This window comes from Mustelus asterias, chromosome 14 (genome assembly GCF_964213995.1).
Source record: "Mustelus asterias chromosome 14, sMusAst1.hap1.1, whole genome shotgun sequence".
NCBI lineage: Eukaryota > Metazoa > Chordata > Chondrichthyes > Carcharhiniformes > Triakidae > Mustelus > Mustelus asterias.
Window position 1 is genome coordinate 100,776,475 of NC_135814.1, and position 17,412 is coordinate 100,793,886.

General features: G+C 48.1%; 1 protein-coding gene across 1 annotated transcript in view; it reads right to left on the reverse strand.

Moving 5' to 3' along the window:
* Nucleotides 1–11,001: 11,001 nt before the first annotated feature.
* ube2g2 (ubiquitin-conjugating enzyme E2G 2 (UBC7 homolog, yeast)) overlaps nucleotides 11,002–17,412 on the reverse strand; it is a 52,250-nt gene continuing 45,839 nt past the window's right edge. The window contains exon 6 of the mRNA XM_078228981.1: nucleotides 11,002–12,360. Coding sequence (XP_078085107.1) covers nucleotides 12,248–12,360 — 113 coding nt within the window. The 3' untranslated portion in view covers nucleotides 11,002–12,247. The remainder of the gene's footprint in view (nucleotides 12,361–17,412) is intronic.

Below are 17,412 nucleotides of genomic sequence, written 5' to 3' on the forward strand. Positions count from 1 at the left end.
TACGCTGACAACCGCTTTAAGATTACAGTGGGTTTGCAGCCCAATGTGTAAAGAAGCTACATGTATTGATACAAGGGGCCCTGCCTCTTGGCAGACAGAAAGAACATGTATATCCATTGCACCAATTTGAACTGAATAAAATTGGTGACAGTGATTCTCTGGTTCATTCCCCAGGGCAATGCCTTGACCAAGAGTCAACGAGGATCTGGTTTAAATTTCAACAAAGCTTGGCAGTTAACCGTCAATCATCAGTCAACTGATGCATTCTCCATGGCAACACCTCAATCAATGAGTCCACTTGCCAACCATTCAGCACTCTCTTCTCATGAAGTATAAATTGTTGTTCCCTTTTACACTTGGTGTTCTTGTGAACATCCTGATGAGTGCAGGATGGAAAACTTCGACTTGTATTTTTTTTCAGCGATATACGAGATAGATGATATGACATTTTCTCAACCCTACATCTTTAGCATAAATAGCAAAACCATTTGTGTCTGCCTATGCAGGCCAGATATTTGGAGTCAGTTAGTGGGAATGGTAGTGAACTTTCCTTTATTCCCTGGAGAGGTTTGCTTGTATTTTATATGTGTACCAACCACAATCGAAGGACTTCCAAAATCATTTTATAGCCAATGATTTGAACTTTTTTTTAAAAAATGGTGAGGGTTGTAATGTAGGAAACTTATCAGCCAATTTTCACACAGAAAAGCTCCCACAAGCAGCAATGAGATAATGGCCAGATAACGGCAGGAATTCTCTGACCTCGCCTGTGACTGGAATTCTCCAGTCTTGCTGCTGTGCACCAAGTTTTCCATTCTCACCGGCAGGAGTGGCAGGGCGTACAACATTGGAGAATTGCAGCCAATGTTTCCGTGACGTTGGTTGAAGGAGGAAAATTGTCCAGAGAAGCATTCCCCCGTTCTTCAAAATAATGTCAGGGATCTTTAGTGCACCTGAAAGGGGCGACGGGTCTCTGAATTTAATGCTTCATCCAAAACACCACACATTCAATCGTGCAGCACTCCCTATACTGCACTGGGAGCGACAGCCTCGATTACGTGACTCAAGTCTCTGGAGTGGGACGTGAACCAACATTGTTCTGACTTAGAAGTAACAGTGCTACCAACAGCTAACCCTCCAAGGTAAGAGGGGCGGCACAGCGGCACAGTGGTTAGCACTGCCTCACAGCGCCAGGGACCCGGGTTCGATTCCCGGCTTGGGTCACTGTCTGTGTGGAGTCTGCATGTTCTCCCTGTGTCTGCGCACATTTCCTCCGGGTGCTCCGGTTTTCTCCCACAGTCCAAAAGACATGTTGGTTAAGTGCATTGGCTATGCTAAATTCTCCCTCAATGTGCCCGAACAGGCACCGGAGTGTGGCGACTAGAGGATTTTCACAGTAACTTCATTGCAGTGTTAATGTCAGCCGACTTGTGACTCTAATAAAATAACTTTAAACCAGTTGGCTCAGAACTGGAATGTGATTTGCTTGTGACAAGGTGCAACAATTCATCGGGCCCTGAAGGTTAGAGCAATGATGTCAATATTTTGTACTCAACACTATCAAGAGACACTAAATTAGCACGACCAATCCACCCAACCTGCACATCTTTGGAGTGTGCGAGGAAACCGGAGCACCCGGAAGAAACCCACACAGACACGGGGAGAACGTGCAAACTCCACACAGGCAGTCACTCAAGGCCAGAATTGAACCTGGTCCCTGGTGCTGTGAGGCAGCAGTGCTAACTACTGTGTACCCAAACAGGCCCCAGAGTGTAGCAGCTAGGGGATTTTCACAGTACCTTTATTGCAATGTTAATGCAAACCTACTTGTGACAATAATATTTAAACTTAAAGTCATTTTTAAGTGATTGCCAGAGTAGTCATACTAAATAATGATCTGTTGCTATTCCTGTTAATTGATGCTTTCATTATTTAGCTTTCTTTTATGAGTATGGCCAGCGTTGTAAAGCAGCAAATGCTATTCTCAGTAAGCGGAGCACAGTTCGCTGTCTCAATCAGTAACAACTGAAGGGACAAATTAAAAGGCGGCTCCTGAAAGAGATACTGTGTGAACAGAATCGCAAAGGAAATTTAAAACATTAAAACAAAATGTGATTGAAGGGGTAGATAAAACACGCCAGTCCCCGCGGTGCCCAGCAAGCACAGGACACACGATCGCACTGGCGGATACCACGTGCTTCCTCCCCTGGGACTGTTCTCTGTGAATGTGCAAGTCCAGTAGCATTGGTCAAAATCAGAATAAATTGTGAATTGCTTTTGAACCAGGCACAGTTTCCGATTTCAAGAGTACACTTTCAGCGCAACGACTCCAGGGCACGGTATGGGCTGGAGCGATAGCGCTGGATTCTAGATCGTACCAACTGCTCTTATCACAGCTCTTTCCCTATCTGAAAATGCATATGCAGCATTGCACTGTATAGCAAAGTTTAAAGTTTATTTATTGTCACAAGCAAGGCTTACATTAACACTGCAATGAAGTTATTGTGAAAATCCCCGAGTCGCCACACCCCGGCACCCCTTAAAAAAAAAGGCCACACTCCAGCACCTGTTCGGGTACACCAAGGGAGAATTTAGCACGGCCAATGCACCTAACCAACACGTCTCTCGGACTTTGGGAGGATACCGGGGCACCCAGAGAGAATCTATGTAGATAACATTCAGACTCTGCACAGATTGAAACGAGTCCCACTTGTGACATTAGTGTACATTTAAGAGATGTTTCTTTTTTAATCATGATCTCTGCAGCTCTTAGAGCTGGTGTTTGTCAGCTCACAGCTTTAGCTGATGTCATTATGTTGCCGGGCTGATTACAATGAGTCCTTTTATTGCTGCTTAAGTAGTGTTTACTCTGGGATTAGTTTTACAATCCTGCATTGTTAGAACGGTCATGTGTTTGTGGACAGTTTATTTTCATTTTCAGTTTGGAGCTGCAGGTTTGAGTTTGAGTTTTAGAAGGGACAGCAAGCTAAAAAGAAGTGGTTTCCCTCTCTCCCTGTTGTTTTGAAAATTCTGTTGGTTAGCTGAAAACAAGAACTTGTTTTTCTGAAGGGTGAAAACCTGCTGTTGTTGGGGGCTGGACCAGAGTCTCTCTGGGGTTTTGGGAAGCTGTCTTGTCTTCAAACTGTTCTGAGCATTTGACTGCAGACTTCAACCAAAGGACTCAATTTCCAGTTTCACATGAGCATTAGTCTTTGCTGTGTTGAACTTGTCTAAAGGGCTGTTTATGGAGGTTGGTTTCATTGGGACAGCTTATATATATTCATTACGGGTTATACATTATCATGACTGTTTGTTTCTTGTTTGTAATTGATATAAGTTCTTGCTAATTTTCTTACGATACATGCTAACTATATACTTAAATAAACTTTGATAAAAGCTCCCTAGTGGGTCACTTGGAGCATACCTGAAGTGAAACATATCATGCGTATCCTAGCCAAATTCAAGATACAAAACTCATGATCCAGGCAGGCTTCATAGGGGGATGGCACAGTGGCTACCACTGCTGCCTCGTAGTGCCAGGGACCTGGGTTCAATTCCTGGCTTGGGTCACTGTCTGTCTGTGTGGAGTTTGCACGTTCTCCCCGTGGCTGCGTGGGTTTCCTCTGGGTGCTCCTGTTTCCTCCCACAGTCCAAAGATATGCAGGTTACCGTGCTAAATTGACTCTAGGATCAGGGGGACTAGTAGGGTAAATGGGGTTGCGGGGATGGGACCTGGGTGGGATTGTGATCGGTGCAGACTCGATGGGCCAAATGGCCTCCTTCTGCACTGTAGGGATTCTATGACACTAGAAAGATTCTATGATGATAGAACACATTGGAGTTTCTGGCCTGAACCATAACACACTGAAATAGGTTTAACCTAAGAAGGCTGAATTCCTCAATCTCTCCGCGACTTTGGAATGACATTAAACTGCATCTGAACCCCTTGCCTTCAGCAAGATAACACAGTTGAAGTGTTCAGACTCTCAGACCCTTTGAAGTATTACCCTCCTTTCCAGACAGAGCCTTACTAATCTGGCGGTATTAATTGACACAGACTCAAAACAAAAAATGCTGGAATTAAGATTTACACCAAATTGTCATTACTGCATGGTAAAAGCAGAAAGGATGGCCGCTTGCCAACGAATGGTTAACAATTCCATTCATTCGTGACTCATCATGCCTTGCGACTGCTTTTTTGCGTTCTTGAACCTTGTAGTGGTAAGCGATACCCATCAGTCGCACTGGTAATGCAGGGATAACACGAAGAAATATCACTGACTGCAGATGCCCCGGGTTAACAAACATCGTTGTCAGGATGTCAAACTGGGAGCTACTGTCTACGAAAGAACTTGCTTTTAAATCGCCTCTTTCACAACCTCAGGTCACGAAACACTTTACAGCCAACAAAGTTCTTTTCAAAGATTAACCACTCTTGTCTTCTATATTTAATAGAATGACAATAGAGAGCACTGTGGAAACATGTTTTGCACCTTATCTTCCAATTAAAGCTATAGTTTGGGGGTATTTGCCCTCATCAATGCACGTTTTCAAGTTGCAGTCTCTCACGGTTAAGAGTTCAGTAGATCAGTCGGTTTCTGTATCAAGATGTTACATCTGTGGTTTATACCAATGATAATAAGTTCCCTTCTTCCTAGGAGTCACTGTCCTTCTTATAGAATCCCTACAGTGCAGGCTATTCAGCCCATCGAGCTGACAACAATCCGACCCAGGTCCTATCCCTGCAACTCCCGTATTTACCCTACTTGTCCTCCTGACAGTAAGAGGCAACTTAGCATGGTCAGTGCACCTAACCCGCACATCTTTGGAGTGTGGGAGGAAACCGGAGCATCCGGAGGAAACCCACGCAGACACGGGGAGAACGTGCAGACTCCACACAGACAGTGACCCGAGGCTGGAATTGAACCCAGGTCCCTGGAGCTGTGAGGCAGCAGTGCTAACCACTGTGCCACCGTGCCACCTCTTTCAGAAGGTAAGACCAGAGGGTTTCAATAGTTGCAAACAGAAAAGCTGGAAAACCAATATCCCATCCGTGTTATTGAATCACTTTCTTTAGCCAAGTTGCAGTGACTCAGAATATTTGTAGCATTTGTATATTTTAAACACAGTTATCTCACTTTGTGATTTACTGAAAGCAGCAACCAATGGAAGGATGTGATGCTCTTGAATTGGATTTTGTTTTGGTAACTTTCGGCACTTTATTTCGAATCAAAAAAAGCCAATTCAAATCAAGTCCAATCATGATCCCCGCGAGGGACAAACCAGATCCCAGCTGACAAGCAAGGATATTACATCTCATCTGGGCTCAATCAATAAGGGAGGCACGGTGGCACAGTGGTTAGCACTGCTGCCTCACAGTGCCAGGGAACCGGGTTCGACTCCCAGCTTGAGTCACTGTGTGGAGTCTGCACGTTCTCCCCGTGTCTGTGTGGGTTTCCTCCGGGTGCTCCAGTTTTCTCCCACAGACTTAAAGACGTGCTGGTTAGGTGCATTGGCTATGCTAAATTCTCCCTCAGTGTACCCGAACAGGTGTCGGAGTGTGGCGACTAGTGGATTTTCACAGTAACTTCATTGCAGTGTTAATGTAAGCCTACTTGAGACACTAATAAATAAAGTTAAAGATCTAAGCTGATTGGATGAGGTTTTACACCTCTTCCCAAGCTTGATCTAAAGAGGCAACTTAGCATGGCCAATCCACCTAACCTGTATATCCACGGACTGTGGGAGGAAACCCATGCAGACACGGGGTGAATGTGCAAACTCCACACAGACAGTGACCCGAGGCCGGAATTGAACCCAGGTCCCTGGCGCTGTGAGGCAGCAAGGTTAACCGCTGTGCCACCGTGCTGCCCCACCTCCCCTTCAGAAGGTAGGACCAGAGGGGGAATTTAGCATGGCCAATGCACCTAACCATCTTAGCCCAAAGAGATGGCTTAAAAAAATTGCATGGGGTAAAGTCTCTGTTGAACCTCATTGGCTACCTTGATCCTTTACTCCACCCTGGCTTAGGCAAATCACCATCACAGGGGTCAGCAGCCCCCCTGTGCAATGGGCTGCCCCACCCCGCTCACCCCGCCCCGGCCGCCTGATCACGATTTCACCCTGCCAGGTAAGTCTCAAGTCCTATTTAACTTATTCATTCGTTCATGGGATGTGGGCGTCGCTGGGTAGGCCAACATTTACTGCCCATCCCTGAGGGCAGCTTGGCATCAACCACATTGCTGTGGCTCTGGAGTCACATGTAGGCCAGACTGGGTAATGACGGCAGATTTCCTTCCCTACAGGACATTAGTGAACCAGATGGGTTTTCATTTATTTGTCACAAGTAGGCTTACGTTAACACTGCAATGAAGTTAATGTGAAAATCCCCGAGTCATCACACTCCGGTGCCTGTTCGGGTACACTGAGGGAGAATTTAGCACGGCCAATGCACCTAACCAGCACGTCTTTCGGACTGTGGGAGGAAACCGGAGCACCCGGAGGAAACCCACGCAGACACGGGGAGAACGTGCAGACAGTGACCCCAAGCCGCGAATCGAACCTGGGTCCCTGGTGCTGTGAGACAGCAGTGCTAACCACTGTGCTGCCCTTGATCTCACCCTATCCCCATATTTACCCTGCTAATCCCCTGACACTAAGGGACAATTTTGCATGGTCAATCCACCTAACCTGGTAGTGCTAATCACTGTCCCATCTTCTCAACCTAGCAGACAGAGATGACTGAAAGCAGTCTTCAGTTTGTACGCTCCTGTACAAACAAGCAGTCACTAACCTCCAGGGTAAATGACGAGAAAATGAGGAGATGGACAAAAACTCATCAAGCCACCCTCTGCATGAAACAGCTAGAAATTTATTTTTCTGTTATTTATATATAGTGTACATTTTTTTTTTACACACAGAAGGAAAAATAAACCTTTTGCTGCTGGGTATCTTTGAAACCAGCCAAGAAGTCATGAGGTAAAAGCATCTCCCGAGCTGCCGTCTTTCAATGGGATGGGCAAAAATATGGTTCCATCTGAACCACGTGTTTGTGAACAGCAATCCGTCCACCCCTCGTCCTTTGAGACTTGCCTTAAACTCCACCTCTGACTAACGTTTGGTCACCCTCCTAATATCTCCGTCCTTGGCTCGGTCCTCACTTCCTTTTTTCCTTATGCTTTCTTCTATGTTAAAAGGTGCTGTGTAAATGCACAATGTTGTTGAGTGACAGCACAGGGAATACAGCATTCCACGTTTGATAATATTCTGCGTAGGCCTTAAAGCAGCCCCAGGGCAGGTTAGGACACAGGACAGAGGTAGCGCGGAGCATTCTAACCTGACAAGAGCGCTTGTGAAAAACAAACACACCTGCTGGATTCCTATACTCTTTTGTAAAGAGCCATGTATCTAATGTTTCTCACTTGTACCGCGATGAGTGACACCACCTCCCACTTTCGTTTGGATCTCAGGCACTGTGTTTTTAATCATTTCCCTGTCATTAAGGTTTGCGCAGAGCACGAACGAGAACAGAGAATTCATCAGATGGACTTGAAATTTGTTCAGTTCTAGTTCCGAATCAAACTAGGTAAAAATTCTAAGTGTACAACAGTTTAAATGAGCCAGTTACGGCAGCGGATTCAATCTTGCGATGCTTTCACCATGCCAAGGGTGAGAGCTGAATCGCGACAGAAATTCAGCGAGGGGGACACCTGTTTAAATACAACACTTGCCAGCTAAACCCGCTAGTCGGGCACACAGTGGGCAGAACTTAAAATATCTGAATTGGCATCAGATGCCACGGAGAGATGTGGAACTCGCGACCACGATGGACCGATCGAGGTCAATCGCAGAAATCCAGTTCAGAGAAGTTCGATAAATACATGCGGGAGGAACAGAAGGATATGCTCATATGGTGAGGTGTAATGAGACAAGGGTTGCATGCAGCATTAACACCTTCACAGGCTGGTTTGGAGCAAATGCTGCGAATTCTATGCAGTAATCTAAAATGAAATTTTGCCAATTTAACAATGCAGATTCAATTTAATTCCCCTTAGTGGTAAATATTTACAACAGAGGTTAAATTCTATTAGCCCGTTCTGTAGGCCACTGTCTAACTTGGTCATTATGAAGTTAAGTAAGAAGTCTCACAACACTAGGTTAAAGTCCAACAGGTTTATTTGGAATCACGAGCTTTTGGAGCGCTGCTCCTTCATCAGGTGACTCGTGGGGTTATGGGGATAGGGCCTGGGTGGTATTGTGGTCGGTGCAGACTTGATGGGCTGAATGGCCTCCTTCTGCACTGGAGGGATTCTATGATTCTAAAAGACTTTCCAGAGGGCAAGTGAAATAATGAGAAGGCGATGGCCTGGCTTGGGCAAGCATTGTTTATCATTATTTTAATTCCCGGGGTCTGATCGGGAAGCGCAGAGGAGAATTCACACTCCGGAGAGTTCCAATCATGTCCAGGGCTCAGTGGGACACTCAAAAGCGATTGTCCAGCAGGCTCCGGGGGCCTGGGCAGCTCTGTGAGTGGCCAGGGAACTGGAGGCCTCACACAGGCTGGGAGAGTCCAGACAAAGGAGACAAGAGACCCCAGACAGACTCGAAAACAGAGGGTGAGGGGGCTGCGGGAAGGTAGAGAGGAGATACCGAGCTTCACCCAGGAGCGATATTCCAAGCTGAGCTCTGAATACAGCAGCCTGGGCCTGGGCTAAAGCCCCCGTCCCAGCTACGGGCTAAAGCCCCCGTCCCAGCTACGGGCTGGATTCCGGTGGTGCAAACGTCACACGTCAGACATTGAAAACAGGGAGGGGAAGAACCCAAAACACAGCAGTTGTGCAGTGTGTAGGAGGGCGGCATAGTGCCACACCTCAAGCAGTGCCATTGTTCCCAACAAGAGTTACCGAATCGAATCCCACCCCAGGGAGGTGTTGCACAGTGAGGTATTCAACAGGTATGTTGCTGAACCCGTAGGGTTACCTCTCAACTGGAGGAAAGATAATAGCTTTCACATCAATCACATTAAAAGTTTATTTATTAGTCACAAATAAGGCTTACGTGAACATTGCAATGAAGTTACTGTGAAAATCCCCTAGTCTCCACACTCCAGCACCTGTTCGGGTACACTGAGGGAGAATTTAGCATGGCTGATGTACCGAACCAGCACGTCTTTCGGACTGTGGGATGAAACCAGAGCACCCGGAGGAAACCCATGCAGACATGGGGAGAATGTCCAAACTCCGCACAGAGTGACCCAAGCCGGGAATTGAACCCTGGCGCTGTGAGGCAGCAGTGCTAACCACTGTGCCACCGTGATGAAATAGCTTTGCCCTTTCACAGTGCACCGAGGAACTTTACACCAAGAGTTTCTCCATCATAACTTAAATGGGGACCTCTTGTTTGAAGAGGGGTACTTCAACCAAAAAAAAAAGAGAACAATTAGCCTAAATAACCCATAGTACGAAGTCTCACAACACCAGATTAAAGTCCCACAGGTTTATGTGGAATCACGAGCTTTCGGAGCACTGCTCCTTCATCAGGTAAGTGGAGTGGAGTGGATTGGATTCCATTCACCTGATGAAGGAGCAGCGCTCCGAAAGCTCGTGATTCCACATAAACTTGTTGGACTTTAACCCGGTGTTGTGAGACTTCTTACTGTGCCCACCCCAGTCCAATGCCGGCATCTCCACATCATAAAAAGCCCACGGCTAGTGTTGCCACAGTCTAGATCTGCGTTACCCAAACTTCTGTCCGCTGCAGCCCCATTTCAAAGCTTGAAAATTGGCGTAAGTGGCAGAGAGTGGGCAAAAAAATGTGAAAAGTGTCAGGGATTTTTAAAAACCTACCTTTTCACTGGCTTTGTTGGCACAGGAATGAGGCCTCAAAGGCCAGATAGTTGGGCCACATCCTCGGTTACAAGACAACACAAGAATTTCAGGGGGGTGATGTTGACATTCAGGTGGGATTCCGCGGCAGCCATTGCTGCCTCAGAACTCACGGCACCAGAATCCCGGCTTGCGACCCAGTTTGGGGAATTCCCGGGGGATCTCCAGGCTGCCCTCATGCACGGGCACCATGTTTACAGATGCTGTTGTCTTTATGTTTCTTCATACCGCGATGGTTCTCGTGTTACTGGTGAAGTAGACACCCTCTCTTTCCACAAACATAGGCAGCTTCTTACGAACTGTAAAGTGACCGCCACATGATGGACAGAAGGAAGGCAAAAGAAACATCAGTAAGCATCTGGAGAGGCTGGCTGTTGCAGCCTCCGGGAAGGAAAGCCACAAAATGCCTTGCAAACAAAGTGTGAAGCAACAGGTGTTACGCTGCAGTGCGGGTTTGGAGTGATGGCAAGACATTCTGTCCGATGAGTGAGGCTTCCGATTACAACCAGGCCCTAATATAAAACCGCTTCAATATCAAACATAAGTCAGGCAGGTATGCTGCGCACTTACTGAGGGGAGGGAGTGGGGCAAAGGGAGAGAGAAATGTCAATTGGATCTGAAGTGAGCCCTGAAAATTCTCAATTTTGGCCTCTTGCATATTGATTTGCTTTGCCCTCTCCCCATTGACTACATGCATGTGCCGGTGCACACAGGCGTGCGCAGACACACACACGCGCGTGCGCAGACACACACACGCGCGTGCGCAGACACACACACGCGCGTGCGCAGACACACACACGCGCGTGCGCAGACACACACACGCGCGTGCGCAGACACACACACGCGCGTGCGCAGACACACACGCGCGTGCGCAGACACACACACGCGCGTGCGCAGACACACACGCGCGTGCGCAGACACACACGCGCGTGCGCAGACACACACGCGCGTGCGCAGACACACACGCGCGTGCGCAGACACACACGCGCGTGCGCAGACACACACGCGCGTGCGCAGACACACACGCGCGTGCGCAGACACACACGCGCGTGCGCAGACACACACGCGCGTGCGCAGACACACACGCGCGTGCGCAGACACACACGCGCGTGCGCAGACACACACGCGTGCGCAGACACACACGCGTGCGCAGACACACACACGCGTGCGCAGACACACACACGCGTGCGCAGACACACACACGCGTGCGCAGACACACACACGCGTGCGCAGACACACACACGCGTGCGCAGACACACACACGCGTGCGCAGACACACACACGCGTGCGCAGACACACACACGCGTGCGCAGACACACACACGCGTGCGCAGACACACACGCGTGCGCAGACACACACACGCGTGCGCAGACACACACGTGTGCGCAGACACACACACGCGTGCGCAGACACACACACGCGTGCGCAGACACACACACGCGTGCGCAGACACACACACGCGTGCGCAGACACACACACGCGTGCGCAGACACACACACGCGTGCGCAGACACACAGAGTGGTGGACAGATTGGGAGGAAACTGGAAGCCCTTTTAGCAGCAAACATAATCCATTTTTTGAAATGCTGTTTTGAGTTCTCCACGGTTGGGGACAAGGAGGGATTTTCACTCGATAACTGCTTCTTCAGGTTGCTTTTTATTTTTTCATTTCTGAAAGCTTCTTGTACATAATCCACTCCGTTAGAAGGACAGGGATAGCAGGGTGCCCTGATCACCGAGCAAATGACGTCCCCTATGCCGCAAAGATCAATTCATGCTTCCCTCATCTCTACATGGTTTCTAATGAGCAAGGAGAGCTTGTTGAAAGTACCCTGCTCTCCATTGTACACTGCTAAGGCAAGCCCTCACACGCAAAACAAAAACTTCCCCTTCATGTCGGCATCTCTGACTGTCTGCATTCAATAAAGATGAATCGAATGCTAGAACACAGAGAGCCTCCCGTCACTGTCCCCAGGATTAAGATGCAAAAAGGACTTTGGAAACTGTGCAGAGCAGCCCAGTAGGAAATGCCACACCTAGTCCCAGTAACAGCAGCAATACTAAAGAAAAACTCATTGAGAAACAGTCAGAGCGTCTTGTGGGGAAGTTACTTTATCCCTTCAGCTATTTCATCCAAGCAAGGTCAGCCTCTATTCGCGCCAGAAATGAAAATGATAACAGCCGTGGAAGCCAGGCTACGCTCCGGTTAACTGTATAACAGGAGGCCGAAAGGTGGGCTGTCATAATACCAGCCGGGAAAATGGGACAATCCTAACTTTATCCTTGGATATGAAAAGCAGGAGGCAAAGTGCAAAGAACCATTAAATAATGCAGGCGACCCTGTACAGTTGCACCGCCCTCCGATCACAGCCCCAGGGACTTCCGTACGGTCTGCTGGGCGATTTTGTAGAACTGTCCCCGATCATCGCGCCACATCTTTGAGGCATCCACATTGGCCCCGCTTTCATCGTTAGGCTCTGTGGGGGGGGGGGTGGACAATAAACGTGAGAAAGCAACACATTGAGAGCGAATAAAATTACAGCAACTAAAAACCTGGAACTGCTTTAGATATGCAGCCTCCCATCCATTGACTCTGTCTACACTTCCCGCTACCTCGGCAAAGCAGCCAGCATAATTAAGGACCCCACGCACCTTCTCTCCTCCACCTTCCGTCAGGAAAAAGATACAAAAGTCTGAGGTCACGTACCAACCGACTCAAGAACAGCTTCTTCCCTGCTGCTGTCAGACTTTTGAATGGACCTCCCTCGCACTAAGTTGATCTTTCTCTACACCCTAGATGACTGTAACACTACATTCTGCACTCTCTCGTTTCCTTCTCCATGAACGGTATGCTTTGTCTGTATAGCACGCAAGAAACAATACTTTTCACTGTATGCTAATACAAGTGACAATAATAAATCAAATCAAATCAAATACTTCCTGCTGCCTCGGGCAAGTAGCCAGCATAATCAAGGACCCCACGCACCCCGGGCATACTCTCTTCCACCTTCTTCCGTCAGGAAAAAAGATACAAACTTCACAGTCACTTCATTGCAGTGTTAATGTAATCCTACTTGTGACTAATGAATAAACTTTTAACTTTACTTTAGATCACATACCAACCCACTCAAAAATAGCTTCTTCCCTGCTGTCATCAGAATTTTGAATGGACCTACCTCGCATTAAGTTGATCTTTCTCTACACCCTAGCTATGACTGTAACACTACATGCTGTGCCCTCTCCTTTCCTTCTCCTCTATGTACGGTATGCTTTCTCTGTATAGCACGCAAGAATGAATATTTTTTACTGCATTCCAATACATCAAATCAAATGCAAGGAAATTTCCTTAAATCTTCATGTATCCGAGTTTGGCCTCAGCATGAACATTGCACCCAGTTCTGGGTACCACAATTTAGGAAGGATTGGAGAGAGTGCAGGAGAGATTTATTAGAGTGATGCCAGTGATGAGGAACTTCAGTCATGTGGAGTGAGTGGATACTGGAGTTTTTCTCCTCAGAGCAGGCAAGTATAAGGGGAGATTTAACACTCAAAAATCTCGGCGTAGATGGGTAGATTCTGTCTCTGCCGATGGAAAGGTGGGTAACTAGAGGACACAGATTTGAAGTGAGTGGCATTAGAAACAGAGTAGTGGAGAACACTTAAAAAAAAACACACAGGAGATGAGGAATGTGCTGCCGGAAAGGGAAGTGGCAGCAAGTTCAGTAATAATTTTCAAGAGGGAATTGGAAGATTTTGTTGGAGAGAGAGCAGGGGAGGGGGACTAACTGGACAGTGCTTTCAAAGAGCTGGGACAGGCACGATGGGGCGAATGCCCTCCGTCTGTGCTGCCATATTCTATGATTCTAGAGCACTACTAAATTACACAAAGTCCAAATTTGGCGACAATGTCAGAGTTCCACAGGCCCTTCGGCCCACCTGCACCACCTAACTATTCTGATCCCCTTTTCCAGCACTTGGCCCCGAGCTGTTTATGCATTGGCATCGCAAGTGCACATCTAAATACTTCTTAAACGTTATGAAGGTCTCTGCCTTTCAGGCAGCGAGTTCCAGACTCCCACCACCCTCTGGGTGAAAAAGGATTTCCTCACATCCCCCCTAAACCTCCTGCCCATTACCTTAAATCTTTGCCCCCTGGTCATGGATTCCTCCACCCAGGGGAAAGGTTTCTTCCTGTCTATCGATGCCCCTCATAATTTTATACATCTCAATCATGCCCCCCACCCCTCAGCCTCCTCTGCTCCAAGGAAAACAACCCCAGTCTATCCAAACAAAAACTTGAAAGAGAAAGGGGTGGCACAGTGGTTGGCACTGACTGCTGCCTCACAGTGCCAGGGACCCGGGTTCGATTCGCGGCTTGGGTCACTGTCTGTGCGGAGTCTGCACATTCTCCCTGTGTTTGCGTGGGTTTCCTCCGGGTGCTCCGGTTTCCTCCCACAGTCTGAAAGACGTGCTGGTTGGGTGCATTGGCCGTGCTAAATTCTCCCTCAGTGTACCCAAACAGGCACCGGAGTGTGGCGACTAGGGGATTTTCACAGTAACTTCATTGCAGTGTTAATGTAAGCCTACTTGTGACACTAATAAATAACTCAAAAACGTAACTTAAACCAATCTCCCTCTGTAGCTAAGCCTCTCCAGCCCAGGCAACATCCTGGTGAATCTCCTCTGCACACTTTCCAGGGCTATCACATCCCTCCCAGTACGCGAAAGGGCTGTCAAAGCTGTTATCGATGTTGCCACAGCCAAGTGGCAAAAAGACCCTCCCTGAGAGTTACTACATTCCTGCTCCATGCAAATGTTTCCTTGTAATTGACAAGATATTATGAATTAGATGGTCAGAACACTGGAGTACATGGAATATGGTCTAGCACTAGAGATGAACAACACTGCTGAACACATTGATGACTTCAGACAGACACATTTGGAAAGATTTGAAATTGGTATTGGAATGCAAAACCCAATTACGGCAAGTCAATGCCACAGACCTACATGCATGTGTATTGTGCATGTTTCAAAGTGATAAATATAAAGTTCACAATGCCAAGGTTTTCAGGCACTTCTTGATTCCTTCTGCATCTTCTGCTGTTCCTCTGTCTCTTTCCAAATGGTTCCACCCTCCCCATATTCTCCCCATCTCCGTTAATATTGCACATTTGGCACTGGTGTGCTTTAACCTCTCTCCACGTCCACGGTTTTATTTTCACCCTGGCCCTATTCCTCAGTTTATTTTGATCTTTGCTTTCTCCGGCCCCACTTCTATTTTCACATCACCTTCCTTCTCATATAACAACATATGGCAGCACTGTGGCACAAAGCACGGCACAGCGTCAGGGACCCCAATTCTATTCCGGCCTTGGGTCACTGTCTGTGTGGAGTCTGAACATTCATAGAATCCCCACAGTACAGAAGGAGACCATTCAGCCCATCAAGTCTGCACCGACCACAATCCCACCCAGGCCCCATTTCCATGACCTCACATATTTACCCTGTTAGTCCCCCTGACATTAGAAAGCTCGTGTTACCAAATAAACCTGTTGGACATTAACCTGGTGCTGAGAGACTTCTTTTTGAGCCCTAACACTACGGTCAATCCACCCATCCTGCACATCTTTGGGAGGAAACCGGAGCATCCGGAGGAAACCCACAAAGACACGGAGAATGTGCAAACTCCACACAGACAGTGACCCGAGGCTGGAATTGAACCCGGTCCCTGGCGCGGTGAGACAGCAGTGCTAACCACTGTGCCTCCATGACGCCACATTCTCCCCGTGTCTGCATGAGTTTCCTCCGGAAGCTCTGGCTACCTCCCACACTCTAAAGATGTGTAGGTTAGGTAGACTGGTAGTGCGAAATTGCCCCTTAGTGTCAAAAGATGTGCAGATTAGGTGGATTGGCCATGCTAAATTGCCCCTTAATGTGCTGCAAGGTGTGTAGGTTAGAGGGATTTGCGGGGCAAATATGTGGGGTTACGGGGATAGGGCCTGTGTAAGGTGGTCTTTCGAAGAGTAGGTGCAGACTCGAGGGGCCAAATGGCCTCCTTCGGCAGTGTGGGGATTCTACGGACAACTATTCTTTAGAGCCTTGCTGAATCCACAATGGGCCAGCAGGCTTCAGGTACGGCCCAGCAGGCTTCAGGTACGGCCCAGCAGGCTTCAGGTACGGCCCAGCAGGCTTCAGGTACGGCCCAGCAGGCTTCAGGTACGGCCCAGCAGGCTTCAGGTACGGCCCAGCAGGCTTCAGGTACGGCCCAGCAGACTTCAGGTACGGCCCAGCAGACTTCAGGTACGGCCCAAGCCGTCCAGCAACAAGATTCAGTACTTTCTGTATTAGCTGTGGAGCCGGGCCTCTCGCTTCCTGCCTGTATTAACCTCATTTATCTCGGCTTTTGTCCCGTTTGATTTTTATCTTGTAACTGCAGGCCTGTGGGCACTAGGGGGCAATGTGTTCCAGGTCCACCCATCATTCCTCCTTCCAGCCAATCGTTAGCCGTTGTGTTTTTATTTTGATTTCAGTTTTCAATTTGGAAACGGAATATTTAAAATCCCTTCCTCCCTCCATCCACCTGCTCACACCGGGCTCTGCTGCTACTGCTCCCAAACCCACACTAACATTACCTGGCACTCAGGCCTCCAGTCAGTTCATTACCCTCACAGGTTTCCCCGCGGCACGTGACCTTCCCTCACCGAGTCCCAGGAGACTGCATGAGGCAGGCGTTTTAGAAGAGGTGAATACCCTTGAGGTGGACACAAACATTACGTAGGCTATCCTAAAGTCTGAAATAGAATGGGTGGCACAGTGGTTAGCACTGCTGCCTCACAGCGCCAGGGACCCGGGTTCGATTCCCGGCTTGGGTCACTGTGTGGAGTCTGCATGTTCTCCCCGTGTCTGCATAGGTTTCCTCCGGGTGCTCCAGTTTCCTCCCACAGTCCAAAAGACGTGCTGGTTAGCTGGATTGGCCATGCTAAATTGACCCTAGTGTCAGGGGGACTGGCAGGGTAAATATGTGGGGTTATGGGGATAGGGCCTGGGTGGGATTGTTGTCGGTGCAGACTCGATGGGCCGAATGGCCTCCTTCTGCACTGCAGGGTTCTATGATTCTATCATCCTAAGAATGAATTGAAAAAAGGCCATCATTAGCCTTGTGGAGTGGACTTTGTTCCCGATTCAATTGATTTAAAGTAATAATTTTACATTATACAAATACGTCAGGTTGTTTTAAGTACAGCCACTGCCGTTATTCAGGTAAATGGTAGCTTGTACATCAGAATATCCGGCAAATAGCGAGTGAGTGGATGGCTGAGATAACTTGATCTGTCGGGAGAGACTGTTTCCACCGGCAGAAGGGTCAGCAACTGGGAGGGTAAGATAATTGGCAGAAAAACCCCACAAAAGGTGAACAGAATAGTTCCTTTTATTGGAGTAGCTTCACTGAAAGACAAGGCAAGTGGATCCAATGCTGAACCCAGAGTAAAAGCCCAGATCCCCATCACGGGGCAGTACGCTGGCACAGT